The 17,767-nt window shown below is 42.6% G+C and overlaps 1 protein-coding gene across 4 annotated transcripts in view; it reads right to left on the reverse strand.

Annotated features, from left to right (window-relative positions):
- Window positions 1–17,767, reverse strand: part of ROBO3 (roundabout guidance receptor 3) — a 120,373-nt gene that overhangs the window by 21,921 nt on the left and 80,685 nt on the right. For all 4 annotated transcript variants that reach the window (XM_089538438.1, XM_089538436.1, XM_089538437.1 and 1 more), the window contains exons 9-13: window positions 14,546–14,751; window positions 9,314–9,395; window positions 5,811–5,979; window positions 1,495–1,661; window positions 740–861 (exon numbers count right to left, since the gene is read on the reverse strand). In XM_089538438.1, coding sequence (XP_089394564.1) covers window positions 740–861; window positions 1,495–1,661; window positions 5,811–5,979; window positions 9,314–9,395; window positions 14,546–14,751 — 746 coding nt within the window. The remainder of the gene's footprint in view (window positions 1–739; window positions 862–1,494; window positions 1,662–5,810; window positions 5,980–9,313; window positions 9,396–14,545; window positions 14,752–17,767) is intronic.

Raw genomic sequence — 17,767 nt, forward strand, 5'->3', positions numbered from 1 at the left:
ACCACAAACATACCATCAATAGCATGATATCCATTGCTTGGGACAATTACCTATCTGTCTGACTCCCATTTCCTTTCTCTGCTTCTTAAACTCTTGCTGCTGATTCTGCTGTCCTTCCCTTTTCTCTTTTGATTCTATTCACCTACTGCCTTTCTGCATCCCAAGCAATGTCCTTAGGCCGAATATATTACTGTGCCACACTTAACGGTACTTACAGAAACTATTGCTTACTCCTTTTCTTGGAGATAATAACTTTTTGGGCTACAAATCCGAATTATTTGTTTAGCTGCAAAAACACTTATAATTAGTCCTGCCATAGATAGTAACTTAGTGCAAGAATATCAGAAAAGTCCAATTTGATTAGGGCTGAAATTGATTTATCCCTCATCCTATTTCCCACAGTGACCAGTGAAATGCCAATGGGAAGGTACAGTGCAGGACATGAAGGCACTTCGTATGTGTCTACAAATCACAGAGACATACTGCCTCTGATACTTATGGTGCCAGATAGCTATTATGAATGATATAATTATTGATTACATGAACTATGAATTTTCTAAAGTAGGGATAGAAAATGTGTGGCCCTCCATTGCTGGACATCCTCCATGATTGTCTATGCTGGTCAGGGGTTATAGGTTCTGTAATCCAAAAAACATCAGGAATGGCCACCCATTCTTGCTCCCTGGGCTAAAACATTCTGCTCCCATATATCCTGCTTTTCCAAGGAACTGGTACTTACAGTCCAGGTCACTTGGATGGTGGTGGAGGTGAGGACAACAGGATCCTGGAGCTGAACCACAACTTCACCAAGTTCCCTTTGCACTTGCCGGTGGTCAACCCCTTGCCTGGTGGGACTCACATCTGCCAAGAGTATAAAATGTGAGGGAGGAACAGAATGACATCCTTAGTAATGAAGAGCAAAGTTAATGCTGGACTTCACATGCATGGAACAAAATGCTCCCTTTAACCTATTTCCATTAGCTTTCTATTCAGCAGTTTGTAGTTCATTTGTACTCAAACTGCTTGCAAAGTGCATGTGATTCATAAGACACAGTTTGGCCAATGCTACTACATGGCAGTTGTGTATACAGTTTGTAGAACCATAGTCTTGTAGAGTTGGAAGGAACCCCAAAGATCAACCCTCTGCTAATGTAGAAACAAGAACCTGTGTGTTGTACAGAATCTTTGTGCTACTACAAATGAACTGCAAACTGTATGCATGATGCAGTTTGAACAGACTGGCATATATCTTACATACTGACTCACTGTTGAAGATCTAATTCTTGATCAGTTGAAACATCACTTAGATTTCCACTTCAAATACTTCAAAAGACTAGGCTGCCCATTATATGCTAATGGCCATCCTTGCTGTGAAAATCAGAAGTTATAGTCTCCAAAAGTAGCTAATGTAGTTCTGGGTTGTACCATGATTGGGAATCACATCTACCAATTCAAACCATTGCACTCCAACACAGCAGCATGTGGGAACCTCACCTTGTGTACGAACTGGCTCTGAAACAGGGCTGGGGTCACTCAGGCCATAGGTGTTGACAGCCCGTATAAGGAAGAGGTAAATGGTGTTGGGATTCAAGCCGCTTACTGTGTGCTTCTCCAACTTCACATTGTCTGCCACTGTCTGCCAAGTGCTACCTGAAGACTGGCTGCAAGAGACCAGGGAAAAAAAATCTATAAAGATGTTGAATAGCACTGGACACAGGACAGAACCCAGTGGCACCCCACTAGTCACTTCTCTCCAGGCTGAAGAGGAGCCATTGTTGAGCACCTTTTGGGTTTGGCCAGTCAACCAATTACAAATCCATCTAACAGTTGTATTGTCTAGCCCACGTTTTACTAGCTTGTTTTCAAGAATACCATGGGGGACCTGGTCAAAGGCCTTACTGAAATCAAGATACACTTGATTTAAGTATGTTTATCCTGGAAAAGAGATGGTTAAGAGGTGATACAATTGTTCTCTTTAAGTCTTTGAAGGGGTGTCACACTGAAGATGGAGCAAGCTAGTTTTCTGCTGCTCCAGAGAATCTGACATGGAACAATGGATGCAAGCTACAGGAACAGAGATTCCAACTCAACATTAGGAGGAACGTCCTAACAGTAAGAGCTGTTTGACAGTGGAACACACTCCCTGAGAGAGTGGTGGTGTCTCCTTCTTTAGAAGTCTTTAAGCAGAGGCTGGATGGCCATCTGCCAGGGATGCTTTGATTGTGAGTTTCTGCATGGCAGAGGTTGAACTGGTTGGCCCTTGTGGTTTCTTCCAACTCTATGATTCTATGAGAAAAGCAAAGGAAGGATAGATCAGCCTTGATGGCCTTCCTTATGTATTCCATATATAATTTCTGGGTTTAGCAAGATGCTGTGGCAGGGAGTTCCAGAGGCATGTCATTGTATAAGATGACCGCCCCCAGTCAGTTCAGCACAGAAGCAGCTGAAAACACTCTGACAGGCCATCTTAACATGAGACAAAGATTGACCTAAAAACAGAAAGTAGATTATGCTTGGAGACAGGACCATTAGCACCATTTCACATGTTTTGAGACCTACTGGGTCCCATGCACCATGGAAGGGGCCAAGAGAGCTGCTGGTGGGTCCTGTCTGCCTATTTCCCTGGTTGCAAGGTCATTATAGCAAGGACTGGGGATCCCTCTGCCATTTTAAATTCCCTGTAATGCTTCAGAGACACAGCATGCTATGATTAAATGAAAATGGATTATGGCACTGCTACTGTTTGTCAGCACTAGTAAGCAGGGAGGGCAACCCCATCTTTAGGCAGGGCAAGAGGGGCATCTCAGACAGCAAATTCTGAGTACCCTGAAAATGTACTGATTTCCTAACTATTTCATTTGTTGTATTTTTTATGTCAAGAATGGGGAGAGGCATTTGTATGATTTTTCTGCCTCATATGTTAAAATAACCTGGCTGGCTTAGAGTACCATGCAACATGCCTTGGGCAAGTGAGGAGTGTCATATGCTTCTTGGCCTCAGGAAGAAAACTCACTTGTGCCAGCCCTGCCAGTTAGCTTATCTAGGCTGGGTATCACTTTGGGAGCCTTCACAACTGCCCATGCATTATGAAAATAATTTTGGAGTATGTGCATAATTGACTTTCCTTAGGCACAATGAAGATCAGGAGGATATGGACCACGGCTGTTTTTCTAAACTCTTGTGAATCCTGGCTCCTCTTTTTAGAATTAGCATCCTAATTCCAAGAAGAGCAGAGAGTGTAAGAAACATTGTCAGTGCTACTGCCCAGAGTGTTCGATGTTCAGAATTCAAAGCAGCCCAACTGACAGGCCTCTGGATCAACTTCTGAAGTAAACAGGAAGCTGGGTCTTAGGCATATCTATTCATTCTTCAATCAAAATGCTCCTCTCCACAAGCCTTTGCTGCTCCTTCTGGGATATATACTTTCCTGCGATTCATAATTGGGAGTTGGAAGAAAGATGTAAGCTGTTCCTTATTGCAGGGTTGAAGCTAGCAAGGGGCTGTGTCAGGCTGTAAAGTCAGGATATGATTTACAGCTGGGATGGGGAACTTTGAGGCGTCAACTTCTATCCCTCCCAGCATGGTACATGATCAAGGACTGTAGGCTTTTTTGGTCTAAAACACTGAGAGCTAAAGATTCCCCACTAAGGAATCTAACGGATGATAAAGAATGGAATGGTGGCTAAATTTATTACTTATGTTTACTTTTCTAGAAGGTTTCAAAACAAAAATATTGGCTAAGATCATGCACCAAGCTGGCAGTGTGTAAACTCCATTTTGACTTCCCTCCCTGCAATCTTAATTTATGTTTTCTGAAGCCTAGTCAGCCCTATGGCCATTTGTTGTCCAGGAGAAGAGGTGAGCAATCAGGCAATGTTCACCTTTGTTCCTGCAGTCAGATACATCTGGGTGACCTATGAGGACCTACCCAGAAGCTTCTGAGGTCACTGCCAAGAGATCCTGGAGGGTGCATCCTTCTCCACATATTCAGCTGCAGGAACACAATCAGAGGTTCCCTCGTCACCACCCTCTCATGGCCACTAAATGCTGCTGCCTATATACAGAGCATGGAGGCTCATGGCAGATAGAAATGTTGAATTCCTCTATCTGCCACAACCAAAAAAAGAACATACAAAGGTATAACATTCACTTATATGTGTATATTTCACTAACAAGATGCCATTAAAGTTCTGAGGAGTTCGTACAAGAACATCTTCTGGAGATGTTTGTACAAGAACCCCCAGACACTGATCAAGGACTGTAGGCTTTTGGGGGTCTAAAACATGAACAGCTAAAGATTTCCTACTAAGGAATCTAAGGGATGATAAAGACTGGAATGGTGTCTAAACTTATTACGTATATTTACTCTTTTAGAAGGTTTCAGAAGAAAAGGTCATGGCCTGAAGCCGCATGGGGCATGCAGACGTTTCGGTGTTCCAGCTATTCTAGGCAAATCCAAGATGCCTCAGCTAAATATTTAGTGTGCCAAATATTTGCCAGTCCAGGTTTAAAGTTTTATAGACAAACATCAGGATATTGAATAAAGATATCAGACTGTCTAGTTGTCCTTGAATGCACAGACATACAAATCCACATTCAAGGTGACTTGGGAGCAGATGCCAGACTGCTTCCTTAACCTTCCATCTCCACACACCCTCTCAATACACATGCAGAAACACAGACTCTGATTCTTAAGTGATTTACTGCATAGTCTGGCTGTTTGCAGAACTTCTCACTGCTAACTGAATCCCCAGGCCACCTGCGCTCCCTACAGATCTCCAAAACAGATGGCTTCGAGGTAAGTTTTGATAGAGCCTGCAAACTGTATGAGCAAGAAAGGCTTGTCTTCACTGGAGAGGCACCTTAGCAACACAAATGTAGGAAGGAAGAATCTGACCCCAGGGGAGTTGGGTGGCATGCTGCAGGCAGGAATCACAAACAGAAGCTTAATAGGGATTCAAAGGGGGTGATCCACTGCCAAAGAACGTGCTGACAGTTAAGCATTTACACAGCTGTGCAGGTCTGCTTCCTTGACCTCTGAAAGCCCTGCTCCAGACTGACTTGGCAGAGCAGATGAATCAGAAAACAGATTCAGTCTGTTAAAAGACCAAAGCCTCCTTATCCAAACCTAAAAGTTTGCATCTTAGATAGCAGAGCGGAGACACCTGTCCAACTCTCTGGGCTGTTTACAGGTCAGTGCACTGAATCCTTCAGATGTTGGGTTGCAACTCCTGTCAGCTCTGGCCAGCACAGCCAATAGTAAGAGATGAGGGGAGATGTAATCAAACAATATCTACAAGGCCACAGGTTCTCCACCCCAATCCCTAACACATGTCAAGAAGAATCAGAGGGCCAAACATTCAGCCAGGTAGAAGGGAAAACACTGAGACTTTCCATTAGTGAGCGGCAGCTACTTTCAAAATGTACCATGTGATGCATGATTTGCACAGAGAGACCAGTGGTTATAGCAAACTCAAAGAGGCTAAACCTGACATTACTGCCTTTCTACTTCCCTAAATTTTGGAGCAATAGTCAGAATCATTGGGTGGGATTTGAGGTCATATGTTCCCCAATCCTGCTCTAGAGAACTGCAAACTCTATTCACTATAAAGAAAACAACCCTGTTGCCAGAATTTGGAAAAGTTACTTTTTCAGACTGCAACTCCCAGAATCTGTTAACCAGCACGGTTACTTTTTATTATGACTTCAGGGTTCTGGGAACTAGTCCAAAAATCAATTTTCTCAGGTTCTGCCTCACCATCTCTCTGTTTTGTGAATAGAAACATTTGAAAATGCAACTTGTGATTTACCTGAATGCTTCAATTATGTATGAATTGACAGCAGTGCCCCCACTCACAGGGCTTGGCTTCCAGATCAAAGCAACACTGTTCTTGGTGACATCAGTGACCAAAGGTGCAGAGGGAGGTCCAGGGAGAAGGCTTGCCTCTGGAAGCTGAATTTGGAGATCAGCCCCATTCTCTGGAGGACAAAGGTTTCCGATAAGAACATGAGAACAGCAGTTAACTTGAGGGAGCATGGGTCAAATCACTTATGGAGAGCCTTTATACTGATGATGAGGGATGAATTCAACCATACATGTTTTCCTTTCTGAGCCCTCCATAGATCATTCATGTGCTCCACCTATACTGTGATAGGCAAAGTTTATCTCTTCACATGTCACTACCATTTGGGTCCTTGCCAGTACAGCCTGATGGGAAATCCTGGAAGGTGCAGTTCATACATCCATTACATTTCATACATTACAAAGGATGCATATTTAGGTAGACTTAATAGGAAAGGTATCACGAGAGGTAGGCAGCTTGTGGTCCTTGAGGTGCTGTCAAACAGCATCAGCTGGTATAGCTAATGATTGGAGGATGATGGGAGCGGCTGTCACCTAGACTATGACAAGCTGCCAGCCTGTGCACAATAAGGACCTGGAGGGACTGGTGGGACTACAGTACAAATCCTTGCTCAGCCATAAATGCTAAATGGCTGACCACCACTTGTTGATGTAAAATGTGAGGGGAAGATCCATATACAGCATCTCAACCTCTTTAGAAGAAGAGATGAGATAAAAATGTGATTTTGGCTAGATCCTGCATCAAAGGATACAATATGCAGTGAGCTATGTTGCTGCCAGGACATGCAAGCACACTAGTGAATTGCAATGATGAACAAAGGCACACTGCGCAAGATGTCCCACTGTTGGTTATTATTTGGATTAATTGGATTTTAGCATGTTAGTTTTAATCTTATATTGTTTAATCTTGTTTTAAGGGGGGGTACTATGTATATATGGATGTATTTTAGCTTGCTGTACTCCACTTTGATTTCCTGGCAAAAAGCGGAATAGAAATAAAATTATTATTATTATTATTATTATTATTATTGTTGTTGTTGTTGTTGTTGTTGAGAAGCAACCCATTGTACAACAAGACGGATTGTGTATTGGAACAAGTTAGCCATTGCTGCTAGTTCTGCTTGCACAATGGTCCTGATGGCACTTTCCACTCATCTCCTAAGAATATGAACTTTGCACAATGGCACAATTCAACTTCATTCAGTTGTAAGCCAGTTTACAAAGATGTAACTTCCCCATAAGATACCAGGATCTTGCGTTAAAAAACAGCAACATACACATGAGAGGGTTTTGAGATTGTTTTAATCCCTGCTGGCCTTTCCTTTGACTGGAAAAGGCAGGAAGGCTTAGCTCATCAAGCATTGCTTCCTTCAAGCTAAGCTTCCACTAAGCCAAATCAACCAGCTGCCATGGGGCAGGGTTAAGGAGGGTCTGTGCCTCTAGCCTGGCTGGGCCTGTAAACCTGTCAGGAGAAGAGACCCTGCCATGAATCAAGGGGGCAGAGTCAACCCTAAAAACTGCTCATGTTGGTTTTGTAATTGGCAGGTATAGAAACAGGGAAAGGGCTCTAATGTTTTTTGGTAAGAACAGGAAGCCTAGCGGGTATATGGATTTGTTTTTTCACCAAGCTCTTTGTAGAGCTTGGAAAAGTTCCTTTATTGAATTACAACTTCCAGAAAGCTCTAGCCCAAATGGCCTATGAATACTGGGAGTTTTAGTCCCCCAGATTTACTCCTCCACTTTCAAACTATGTCTTTTCCATTGCCAATACGGCAGGAAAGAGAGCTCTAATGTCCTTCAAATCCCCACATAGAGCCCAGGAAATCTGGCTCACCATCAGTTATTCCTTGAGGCTTTTCCCTTTTTTTCTTCTCCCCCTCTCTTTAAAAATTAACTTCTTGGCTTGGCTCTTGCAACAGAGAATGTACTTGCTGGGACAGAACTCAGAGGATAGTTTATTACTTTTAAAACAAGCCATTCTCATCTGTGGGTGCAAGCAGGCCTCTTCCTCTGGAAAGCAGAGAGGTCCAGTGGTATGGAAAGATGCTCAAACCTGGGTTTGAAGGCCAGGAGAGAGATAGCTGTTGCATTGGGCATCCAAAAGCCTGAAAAATCTTGCCAGATCCAAGAATTTCACCCACTGGGAATACAGCAGCTAGAGAATGGATTGTACATAGAATAGTAGCGATGGAACAAATATTAGAAATTATTTGCTCCCAAGTTAAAAAATTGGTTTTCTGACAGCCAGGAAACTCTGTTGGGAAGAATAATAGATCAGTGAGTGTTTTGCATATTTTTCTCATGGTATTTGAACATCTTTTAAGTGTTGGAAAGAAATGATTCTGTGGAGAAAAACATGTGGGTTATTTGGGTGCAACAAAACATCGGTTTCCAGCACAGAAAACAGGTTTTTGTGTGTGTGCATCCTCACATGGTTTTCTAAATAGAACAATTTCTCCACAACACATTGGGATGGTTAAATACCAGGAGAAAACCATAGAAGAATATTTGTTTCCTCCCACAGTGGGGAGAAAACTACTATAATTATTCCTGCTTGCATGCAAGGAGAAAATAGTTGAGGTTTTACATCCATTGCACTCTTTCAGTTCTTCCAGTTCCACCCTGGGAGATGCAAAGAAGGAATAGCTAAGTTCAGATTGGATCACTGATTATTTTGTGAGACTGGATCAATACTCTGTACTCATGATCATTTTGAATGTCTAGCACTCATCTGGACATTCCTCATAACCATGATGCCATGGAGAGTCCAAAAATAGAGGCAGCTGTGCTGTTCCATATTAATAAACCAGTTGTAGAAGTTTTCAATCTTCCCTGGGAACAGCTCTTTTATAAAGGTAATGAATCTTAATTGTCCATGCAAGAGCAAAATACCCTTCCCAGTACAATACTTTGCATTTCAACAGGGATGATTCAAAACAATATATTGACATAATCAACCTAGCTGATAAAAAAACTCTCAGCACTATGTTATTGTGAGTCATCTGCATCGGCTCCACAACTCATAGTACTAAGACATTAGTACTGTAAATGAATCTTTCCCTTTATTCTGCATGCAAAGAGCCTCAGCCAGGGGAAAGATGAATATGATTCAGATCACAGTAGGCATGGAGGAAAGAAAACTGAAGATGATGTGTGTGTGTGTGTGTGTGTGTGTGTGTCTGTCTGTCTGTCTGTCTGTCTGAGGGCACGCTAATCCCTTGACATTGTTCATGGCATGAACAAGGATGTATCTGTTTGGTCCCCCATGCATTTGTTTCAGAATAAGTGAAAACTGAAGTGCATGAGCTGTTTAGCTGCTTTGCATTTGTTCCAAAGAGAAAAGCCCCCCTCCTGATTAAAAAAACCAAAGAAGATGAGGCCAAATAAAATACACACACCAGAGTATCCTTCCAAACTTTCAATCCCTGCCCTCCTCTTGATAAGACTGACCTTGCACTGCCAGAAACCCACTCCATCTTGTCTCCCCGGTGGAGCTTGTAGCGATGCAAACATACAGCCCAGAGTCTGAAATCTGAAACATTCAATAAAAGAGGATGTTATTTATCTTGACCATGACCCAGTGCAACTCTAGAAGGAGCTTTGGGAGTTTTTCCCTTTCTCATCTTGGAAACTGTATTTATTTTATTTTATTTATGGGATTTATATCCCGCCTTTCTCCCCAAATAGGATTCATGTTCTACAGATTTCCCTGTGAGGAAGAAAGTTCTCTCCACACACTTAACGCTGAGCTGGTTCAAGGGAGAAGCCTCATGTTTCTTCTTCTGGCAACAGGCAAAATCAGTGGTGTGGTTCAAAGGAAGTAATCTGGCACAGGACAATGGCTGCATGCATCTCTGTGTCGTTTCCATTGCAATGCACACAATCCATCCAGCCTAGGATGGACTGGCAATAGCTTCTCAGCTGCTCTAGTCCATCACTGACCATAACTTTAAAACTTATCTTTTTTTTACTACAACTCTAATAATCCCCCAACTGGCCATGCTGGCTGAGGGAATTCTGAGACCTGTAGTGCAAAAAACTAACACTCTTGGGCTCAAGGTTTGGGAAAGCTATCATTTAGACTAGAACTTCCAGATCCTGCCAGCATGGCTAACAGATGGCTGAGGAATTTATAGAGCTGTGGTCCAAAAAGTAACCTTTCTAAGCTCTGGGTGGAAGTTAGGATCTTCTGCTCCCCACCTTCTACTACTAAACAATGGTTGCTCCTGAATCTTCTGAGCAAAGGTATTGAAAAGGAGTTGGGAAATGATCTGTAGCTCATTATGATGACAGTTATGATATGGAGCAGCAAAGGGAAGTGAGGGGGATCGCTTTAATGTCCCCACCAGGTGGGTTTCAGAGTTGTGACTCAGGGACTGCTGCTGGCCCACTTTCCTCATGAATCAAGACTGGCCTGATGAGGCAGCCAGTCCTAAGGGACCATTAACTCATACTAGTCCTCCAATCCACTTGACAGCTCTAATTTTTTCCTGGGCAAAGAGCCACAACTGCTATAAAACGATGCTATTAGGCGCACTGGGACCCGGCAGATGCATTAACCTCCTGACTCTGACACAATGAAGGCACAAAACTAACGTGAAATATTTCACTCCCCACTGACTGCTGGCATCAATTTTTAAACAAATGTTTAGCGTGAGCCCTGTGTTTTGATAAGTAATTCATGAATAACCTCCATGTTACCCCGTCGCCAGATCTGATGCCAGTGCAGCAAAAGGGCACGTTGGACACACCCAGGCTGGGATTGTTAGGCCTACACATGGAGTTTCAAAGCTCCACCTGAATTCTTCTATCTTGCGATGGATCCCATGTCCATAGGCCTGGACCTCTGCATTCTGTACACCTTGGAATCAATTTATGCAACAAAAGTCAGATTGAGGGACCTGGGAAAGAGCCATCATTCGGTGGCAGAACACATGCTGTGTACACATAAGGTTAATTGAGAGTGCAGGCTAATGCTAGAGCTAGTCTGACCCCAAGGGTTCAAGGGCCACAGAAATTTCTTATCCCTGTGGACGAACATGGACAGTTATGCATGCATAGCAACTGAGCCTTGCCTTTACATCCAAGCTGTGAGCATAGGGGCAAAAGAGGAGCAGGTTGAAGTGAAGAGGAGCTCTGAGAGCAACTGAAGCTATCAGCCACATGCCATTATAACATATCTATCAGAATTTACCACCTCACTCAAGTATGTGAGATGAAGATTAATGTACTGGCCTTCTCACTCTTCTCTACAGGGCCTCCTAGTAAAACATGTTGCTCATTTGAGATTTGTAGCAATTAACAATTGTCCTTGCCAACATGCCTCTCCCCAATATTATCCTAGAAGACTGCTTTCCAGAGCAAATGCATTCAAGCAAAACAACCAAGAGTTTTAGTAATATCTTACAGACTAAAAAGTGGATGATGGCATTAGTTTTTAGCCAACTGATGGACTCTACTCTATGAATGCCTATGTCATAATAAACCTGTTACTTTTTTTTAAATCCACAAAATGCTTTTGTTTTACTAGTAAATTGTGAAGAACTCACATCCAGTGCATATGCTTCAGCAGTAGAATCAGATTCCAGAGCAAGCATGTTGATAGTAGGAAGCAGCATGTTGACAGTACTGTGGGTCTCATATTTGTCTTTCTCACATAGTTATCTAATCATTAATAATCCTGGTTATCTAATCATTACATAATAAGGTATGTATCACATGTATGGGAATACATTTATAATAGCACCGTGTGTTTACAGCTCTGATTTCCCACTGGAATAAGGAATACCACATCCCTAAGCATCTTTAAAAATAAACACAAAAACTGTTCCCCACTATACTATAATTTATAAATATACATAATCATATTTGGAAAAGATTGTTTTTCAGATCACAGTCTCATTGCATGGGGAGGCTGCTGTGGATTTAGTGGTGTTGTCAGTGCAAGACCTGGGAGGTGGTGATATCTGAGGTCCTGCTAAGCAGAATGAATGGGCACAGTCTGGGCCAAAACCAGGACTTATAAAATTGGAAAGCGGTGCCAAAAGAGTTGTATGTGTATGTGTGTGTGTGTGTGTGTGTGTGTGTATACACACACACACACACACACACACACACACACACTCCTGACAATACCCCAAGACCTATGATCATCTGCAGCAGGCCTTATAACTTTCAACCTCAGGTTCCTCCCCCTGGCAAGCTGAAATTACTTGTCTGCACCATCTTTAAATGGAATGAGAAAGAATGAACACCCTTGTCCCTTTCATCTGGCCCAAAAGTTCTTGGGAGGCTGATTACTAACATTGCAGAATATACCAAATTCCACATGAATACCACTGTATTTAAAAGTCTGGGACATAGCTTGCAACATGTTTTGCACATTAAACTCAAAAGTAAGCTGTTCCTAGTCTCTGGATCCACCTGCTATGAGCAGCAATGTTAACTTCCTCTATGGCCCTATACAGATGGGCCCTTTGTGGAGTCATGGCGATGTGCTAGGGTTCCCTAGTGCGTGCACATGCTCCGCAACCCTACCACGTCGCCATGATACCATAGCTGTGTGGCACTGTCCAGACGGTGCACACAACTATGATGTCACTGCTGCATGGCATCCAGATGGAGCCGTGCAGCAGCGATGTGCTCACGCTGCCACCAGCAGTTTGCGATGGCGCAAAAAGGAGTCACTTTTCAGCGCTCCTTTTTTTTGCACAACCATGCCACGCAATTTGGTTGCTGCGATGTGGCTATGTGAAAAAGAGAGGCAGCTCCCAGCCACCTCTTTCTGGCTGTCTGTACTTCGTCCATGTTATCTTTCTGCCAGCTGGCAAAGGCCTTTTTATTCAGGTGGACATTTGGCTTTGCTTGCCATAGAAAGGGCTATTAATTCAAGGGAAAGCTTGAGTCCCATTTTAGGGGACAAATGAAATAAATAAATAATCCACAGAAAACAACTGTATAACTGGGTTATTTTGCAAAATGTCTCCACAATGCTAAGTCTTTGAATGAAGACAGAAAGCTCCTTGGTAGTGGAACTAACAAAGAGAACTGTGACTTTGACAGCTTCACTTAAAGAGGGTTAATTATGATGGAGCTCTCGGCAGCAAGTTATGTATAACTTTGCCTGTAATGGAATGAGCTGCAAAGTGGCTTTTCAGACTCAGCTGTGTTGCAGAGGGACTGATTTGGCTGGCTTGGTTCTTTGTTTATTGATATTCACTTTGTTAAGAGTGAGAAAATTGTGTTCAGCTGCTTTTCTCCACTAAAACAAAGAAATTGCTTTCTGCCTGTTAACAACATTAATTTCTTAATAAATACACAGTAGCTTCTGAATCCATTCTCTGACTTGGCTTTCAGGAGTATTTAACAATTCGTATTCAGCTTCTCAACCGGGCAATTGCAGGTTCTCCTTTTATCAAGTAATTGCATTACTTAGCAATTTACCACAATTATGAACGCAAGCAATTCAGTTCCTAACTACACTGTGGTATACATTTGCTTGCTGCTTGCTCACTAGAGAGGTTGCATTTACCTAAATGCAGTGAGTCATAATCTAAACGTACATTAGAGCATTCACAAAATCAGTTAAAAATTCTGCAGTCCATGGGCCAAAGGAAAGTCTACCTAACAGTAAAAAAGCTGGTTATGCGAACTGCCCAATTGTGAAGATGTCAAGAGATGCACTTTAGGCTGAACCAGTGAGAATTCCACACAGACCATTCCTGCAGATTGTATGCGATGAAGCCCCATCCTCTTGACAATGTGTTTTCCATCACCAGTGACATTTCATAATGAAATGATGCATGGTGATGCATTTAACATGCACTATGGATGGAAGTGTTAAACCCTTTCTGGTCTTGCTGAGGTCCTGAGAAAATCCTCTTTCTAATCTGAGGGCAGGGGAGAGATTCCAGCCGGCAGGAATAAGTTTAAAAAATGGCTAATGCCTGCTCAGACACCATTAATTCCACCCCCACTGTTGCAGGAAGGGCACTGTTTTTGGACTGCCGGTTCTAGAATCCTTCACTATTACCAATGCTGGCTAGGGCAGTGGGAGCTGTTGGCTAAATAAAGGATCTGGAGGACTAGAGGTAATCATCTAGCTCCACGCGAAGCATGGCACGCGAAGCATGGCACTGGGAGCAGCACTACCACCCAACATGGCCATTTCCATGTTGCCATAGAGCTTGAGAGATGAACAGGGACACATCTTTGCAAATGATGTTCTTGAAATGCATCTAGCCATAAGAAAACAGCTGGAATCCCCTTCCTCCTCCCCTTGCTCTCCCGTAACATGGAAATGGCCATGTTGGGATTCTGTGCTGCTAATAAGGTGAGTTTTGAGGGGGGGGGTTGGTCACTGCATGCGCAGAACAGAATTCTGACATCTGCAACAACCAAAAAAGTGAATTGTGATGGTGAAAGTCTGATCTCCACCATCATAATTCACTAAGGGTGCCTGGCCACTATATGTCCATTCTAAGCCAAGTTGAAAGTGTCTGAAGGTAAAGTGCATACTGTTAAGCCAAATAGGCCCCTTGGTAAGAAATGAAACACAAAGAATGCGGAAGTGTTCCTTCTATTCAGTTTACATGCATGGAAGCAACATTTCTGTAACAGATCAAAAGAGCGCACAAAAGATGAGCTATTGCATCTGGCAATGAGAGAAGGTGAGTATCTTACCTGTAGGTTTGTAATCTGCAGCATTCCATTGTCTAACAGACTGATTCTTGGGTCACTGCCCACAATCCTTTCTCCATCTTTCAGCCACTGAATGCTGGGTAGAGGGTTCCCAGTCACATGACACTGTAGCTGTGCTGTAGAATCTATGGCAACTGTCTGATTGGTTGGTCCACGACGAATGATTGGCGGAATACGATCCGATGTCACTTTATGCAAAACAAGACAAAACAGCATAGTATGGGTATACAGGTCAATGCGATGAAATACAACTATCGTCACTGTATTGCAGATACAACCACTTTTTAGATTAAAGATGTCTGAAATTCAGGTCTAGAAGAGTGTTAAAAGAGTTTTTAACAGGTGGAAAAGCTATATGTAGAAAGCTCATTAACAAAAGATTTTTATAACTTGATAGGTGGTTACAGTACTTACCTGCTTTATTGTTAATTAATTAATTAATTATTAATTATTTTCCTCCATTTTCCCCTTCTAAGAAGCCCTCCTCCCCATCAGAATGTAACAGACATTGTGGTTCAGATTAAAAGGCTGTCTAGTTTAGCATTCTGTGAATACTGCAACAAACCAGTTGTCTATGAGAAGGCCATAAGCAAGACATGATTACAACTACAGGGCTGCAATCCCCAGTATAAGTCTCCAGGAACTGACATGCAGAGACATGTTGCCTCTGATACCTTTAATAGCATCACAAGCACCCAATGAGGTAGGTTAGACCAAAAGGGCATTAGTTGGTCCACAGTTACTTAGTAGGATTCATGGCAGAGTACAGATTTGATATTATCTCTGATACCAGCTCCCTACCTTCTGGAGTCTGACACTCAGTGCAATATATCACCCTCAGTTGTACAGCTGTAGTACACTCTTAAATGAAACTATAAATTGTAGATGTGCAGTAAAACATATAGGAACAGGGATACCAGAGGAGATAATTTCTTTCTCTCTATGTTAAGGCTCATGGAAGCTTGCTGCTCTCACATTATACTGCTCATGGCAAGCAGACCACAAGCATGAGTAGTGTGTTTGCACAAGGCAATCTCTGAACATGTCAAAACACAGTTGTGAGCAAGCAGACACAAATCAAAGCCCAATGAAAACTCTTTTCCAGCCTCCTTAAATGGGAAATCTGTGTCAGATTGCTGATAATTCTTCCAACTTTTTGTTTTCCTCTCATTTACGCCTACCCATGGGAGGATGCGCTGCAAGAGTAGGCATTTGGGGGCATCTACAGTGGCCCATCCTAGTTGGGGCAGCACCAACTCCTCCTCATCATTTTTGCTGTTGCTGACTGATCATCATCCCTCAAGAAACACACAGTCCAGGAGTGGGAAAAGGAGCACCACCTCTGAAGGTTTTGTCATTTCTCTCTAGTCAATTGTACAGAAGGTGCGCAGACAGGGCTGGCCCAAGATATTTCATAACCTAAAAGGAAGATAGCACTCCTTCCATTTCCTATCTTAAGTCTTCCATGGTTGGGCGAATGCAGCCCATATACAGTCCACATGCAACCCACAGAAAACCCCATCCTTGTAAAGCCTGGCTTGCATACTCCTTACTGCTGGACTGCAATGTTTCCCTTATTCTTCATATTCTCCCTCTCCCTCTCTCTCTCTTATACACAAACATAAAAACACTCCCCCAGAATGGAATTGATCTCTGCTGCATCTTAAAAGCTTATTTCATGATGGAACACAAATTGCTTCTTTGCTGCCATGACAGACACAGGTAGCACAACTTATATCCATCAGCTTGTTTAGTAACATGTAATTAAACATTCAATTAAAGGCAAACATTAATTGATTACCTTGAGATGCACTGTTTGAACAACAGGCAGCAGTAAATGTGTCAAGACACACCTTTTATCTATGTTATCACCTTCCTCTTCTGAAAGGACAGATAGAATGTTTTCCAATTACTAAATGTGGGAAGCTCAGAGCAGCTTCTTACAAAAAGCAGACTAGTTAATTACTAGGTATGGCACAGAACCACTCTGAATACCACAGAAAACATAAGAAGAGATCTGTCAGACCAGGCAAGAATTTGTTTACAATGCTGGCTTTTTAAAAAGTAGAACATCCATTTTCCCCAGCATCTTATTGTCATTCTCTTCATTGCTGATGTTTAGTTCTGAGTTGCTGTTGTGTGCCTTCAAGTCCTTTCTGGCTTATGGCAATCCTAAGGTGAACCTGTCACAGAGTTTTCTTGGCAAGATTTGTTCAGAGGCGGTTTGCTTTTGCCTTCCTCTGAGGCTGAGAGCATGTGACTTGCCCATGGTTGAGTGGGGATTCAAAACCTGGTCTCCAGAGTCATGGTCCAACACTCACACAGTGCAACATGCTGGCTTTTTCAGCTCTGTCTGTTGATGCATATCTAGCCAAAACAGCACTAACCATGCACAGATAGCAAACAACAGGCTGGGGGCACCAAGATATTCAGAAGTACACATATATCAGTAAGCAAAAATACTCTAAGACAAAGAGCCCACTCTAGAAAGCTGACTGGTGGAGAGAGGGAAAGGTAGAAGGATTGGGGGAATTAAATAAAAGTGGCTGGAAACCTAAAGAGCAGCACAGCCCACTTGTACTACCTCTAAACCCCTGGGGACATTTGGTCTGCTGTTTTAACATCACACAGTACTAGACAGTGACACTACTATTGTTGGAAATCTAAAATGGTTTCACAGATGAGTTATCACTAATGGGTTTGGTCAAGGCCCCAGGATCCTGCTGGTTGCTCTCAAGGTTGCTGGATTCTGCTGTCGGGCCTGGAGGATCATCTGCACATTTTTATGCAACTTACGTTTGCAGTATTAAACATGAGATAGTTTATGGCATCTCTTTTTCTTAAGGCAGTGGGGGTTGGACTGGATGGCCCTTGTGGTCTCTTCCAACTCTACGATTCTATGATTCTATGATTCACACAAGCTATTATCAGTAAATGATAGAGCTACATGTGCCAACCGCACATTACCAAAAAGGGGGATGCAGAGATTCAGGGTGTGTGAAGAAAATGCAACACACAGCTGCATAGTATTAGCTGCCTCTGTTTTTTTCAAAGATGTTGAAAAGCATCCTTCTCACTTTCTTTTTCATCTCTTGTCAACCCTGCCTATCATGGGAAACAAAGTGAAGCCATTACTAGGCTACGATTTACACAGAAATTGCTTGTTATGAGAGCAGGAGATACGATAAAGATTTCTTATTCAGA

Source organism: Sceloporus occidentalis, unplaced genomic scaffold (genome assembly GCF_023333645.1).
Source record: "Sceloporus occidentalis isolate IW3139 unplaced genomic scaffold, rSceOcc1.0.p SCAF_9, whole genome shotgun sequence".
NCBI classification, from domain to species: Eukaryota; Metazoa; Chordata; class Lepidosauria; order Squamata; family Phrynosomatidae; genus Sceloporus; species Sceloporus occidentalis.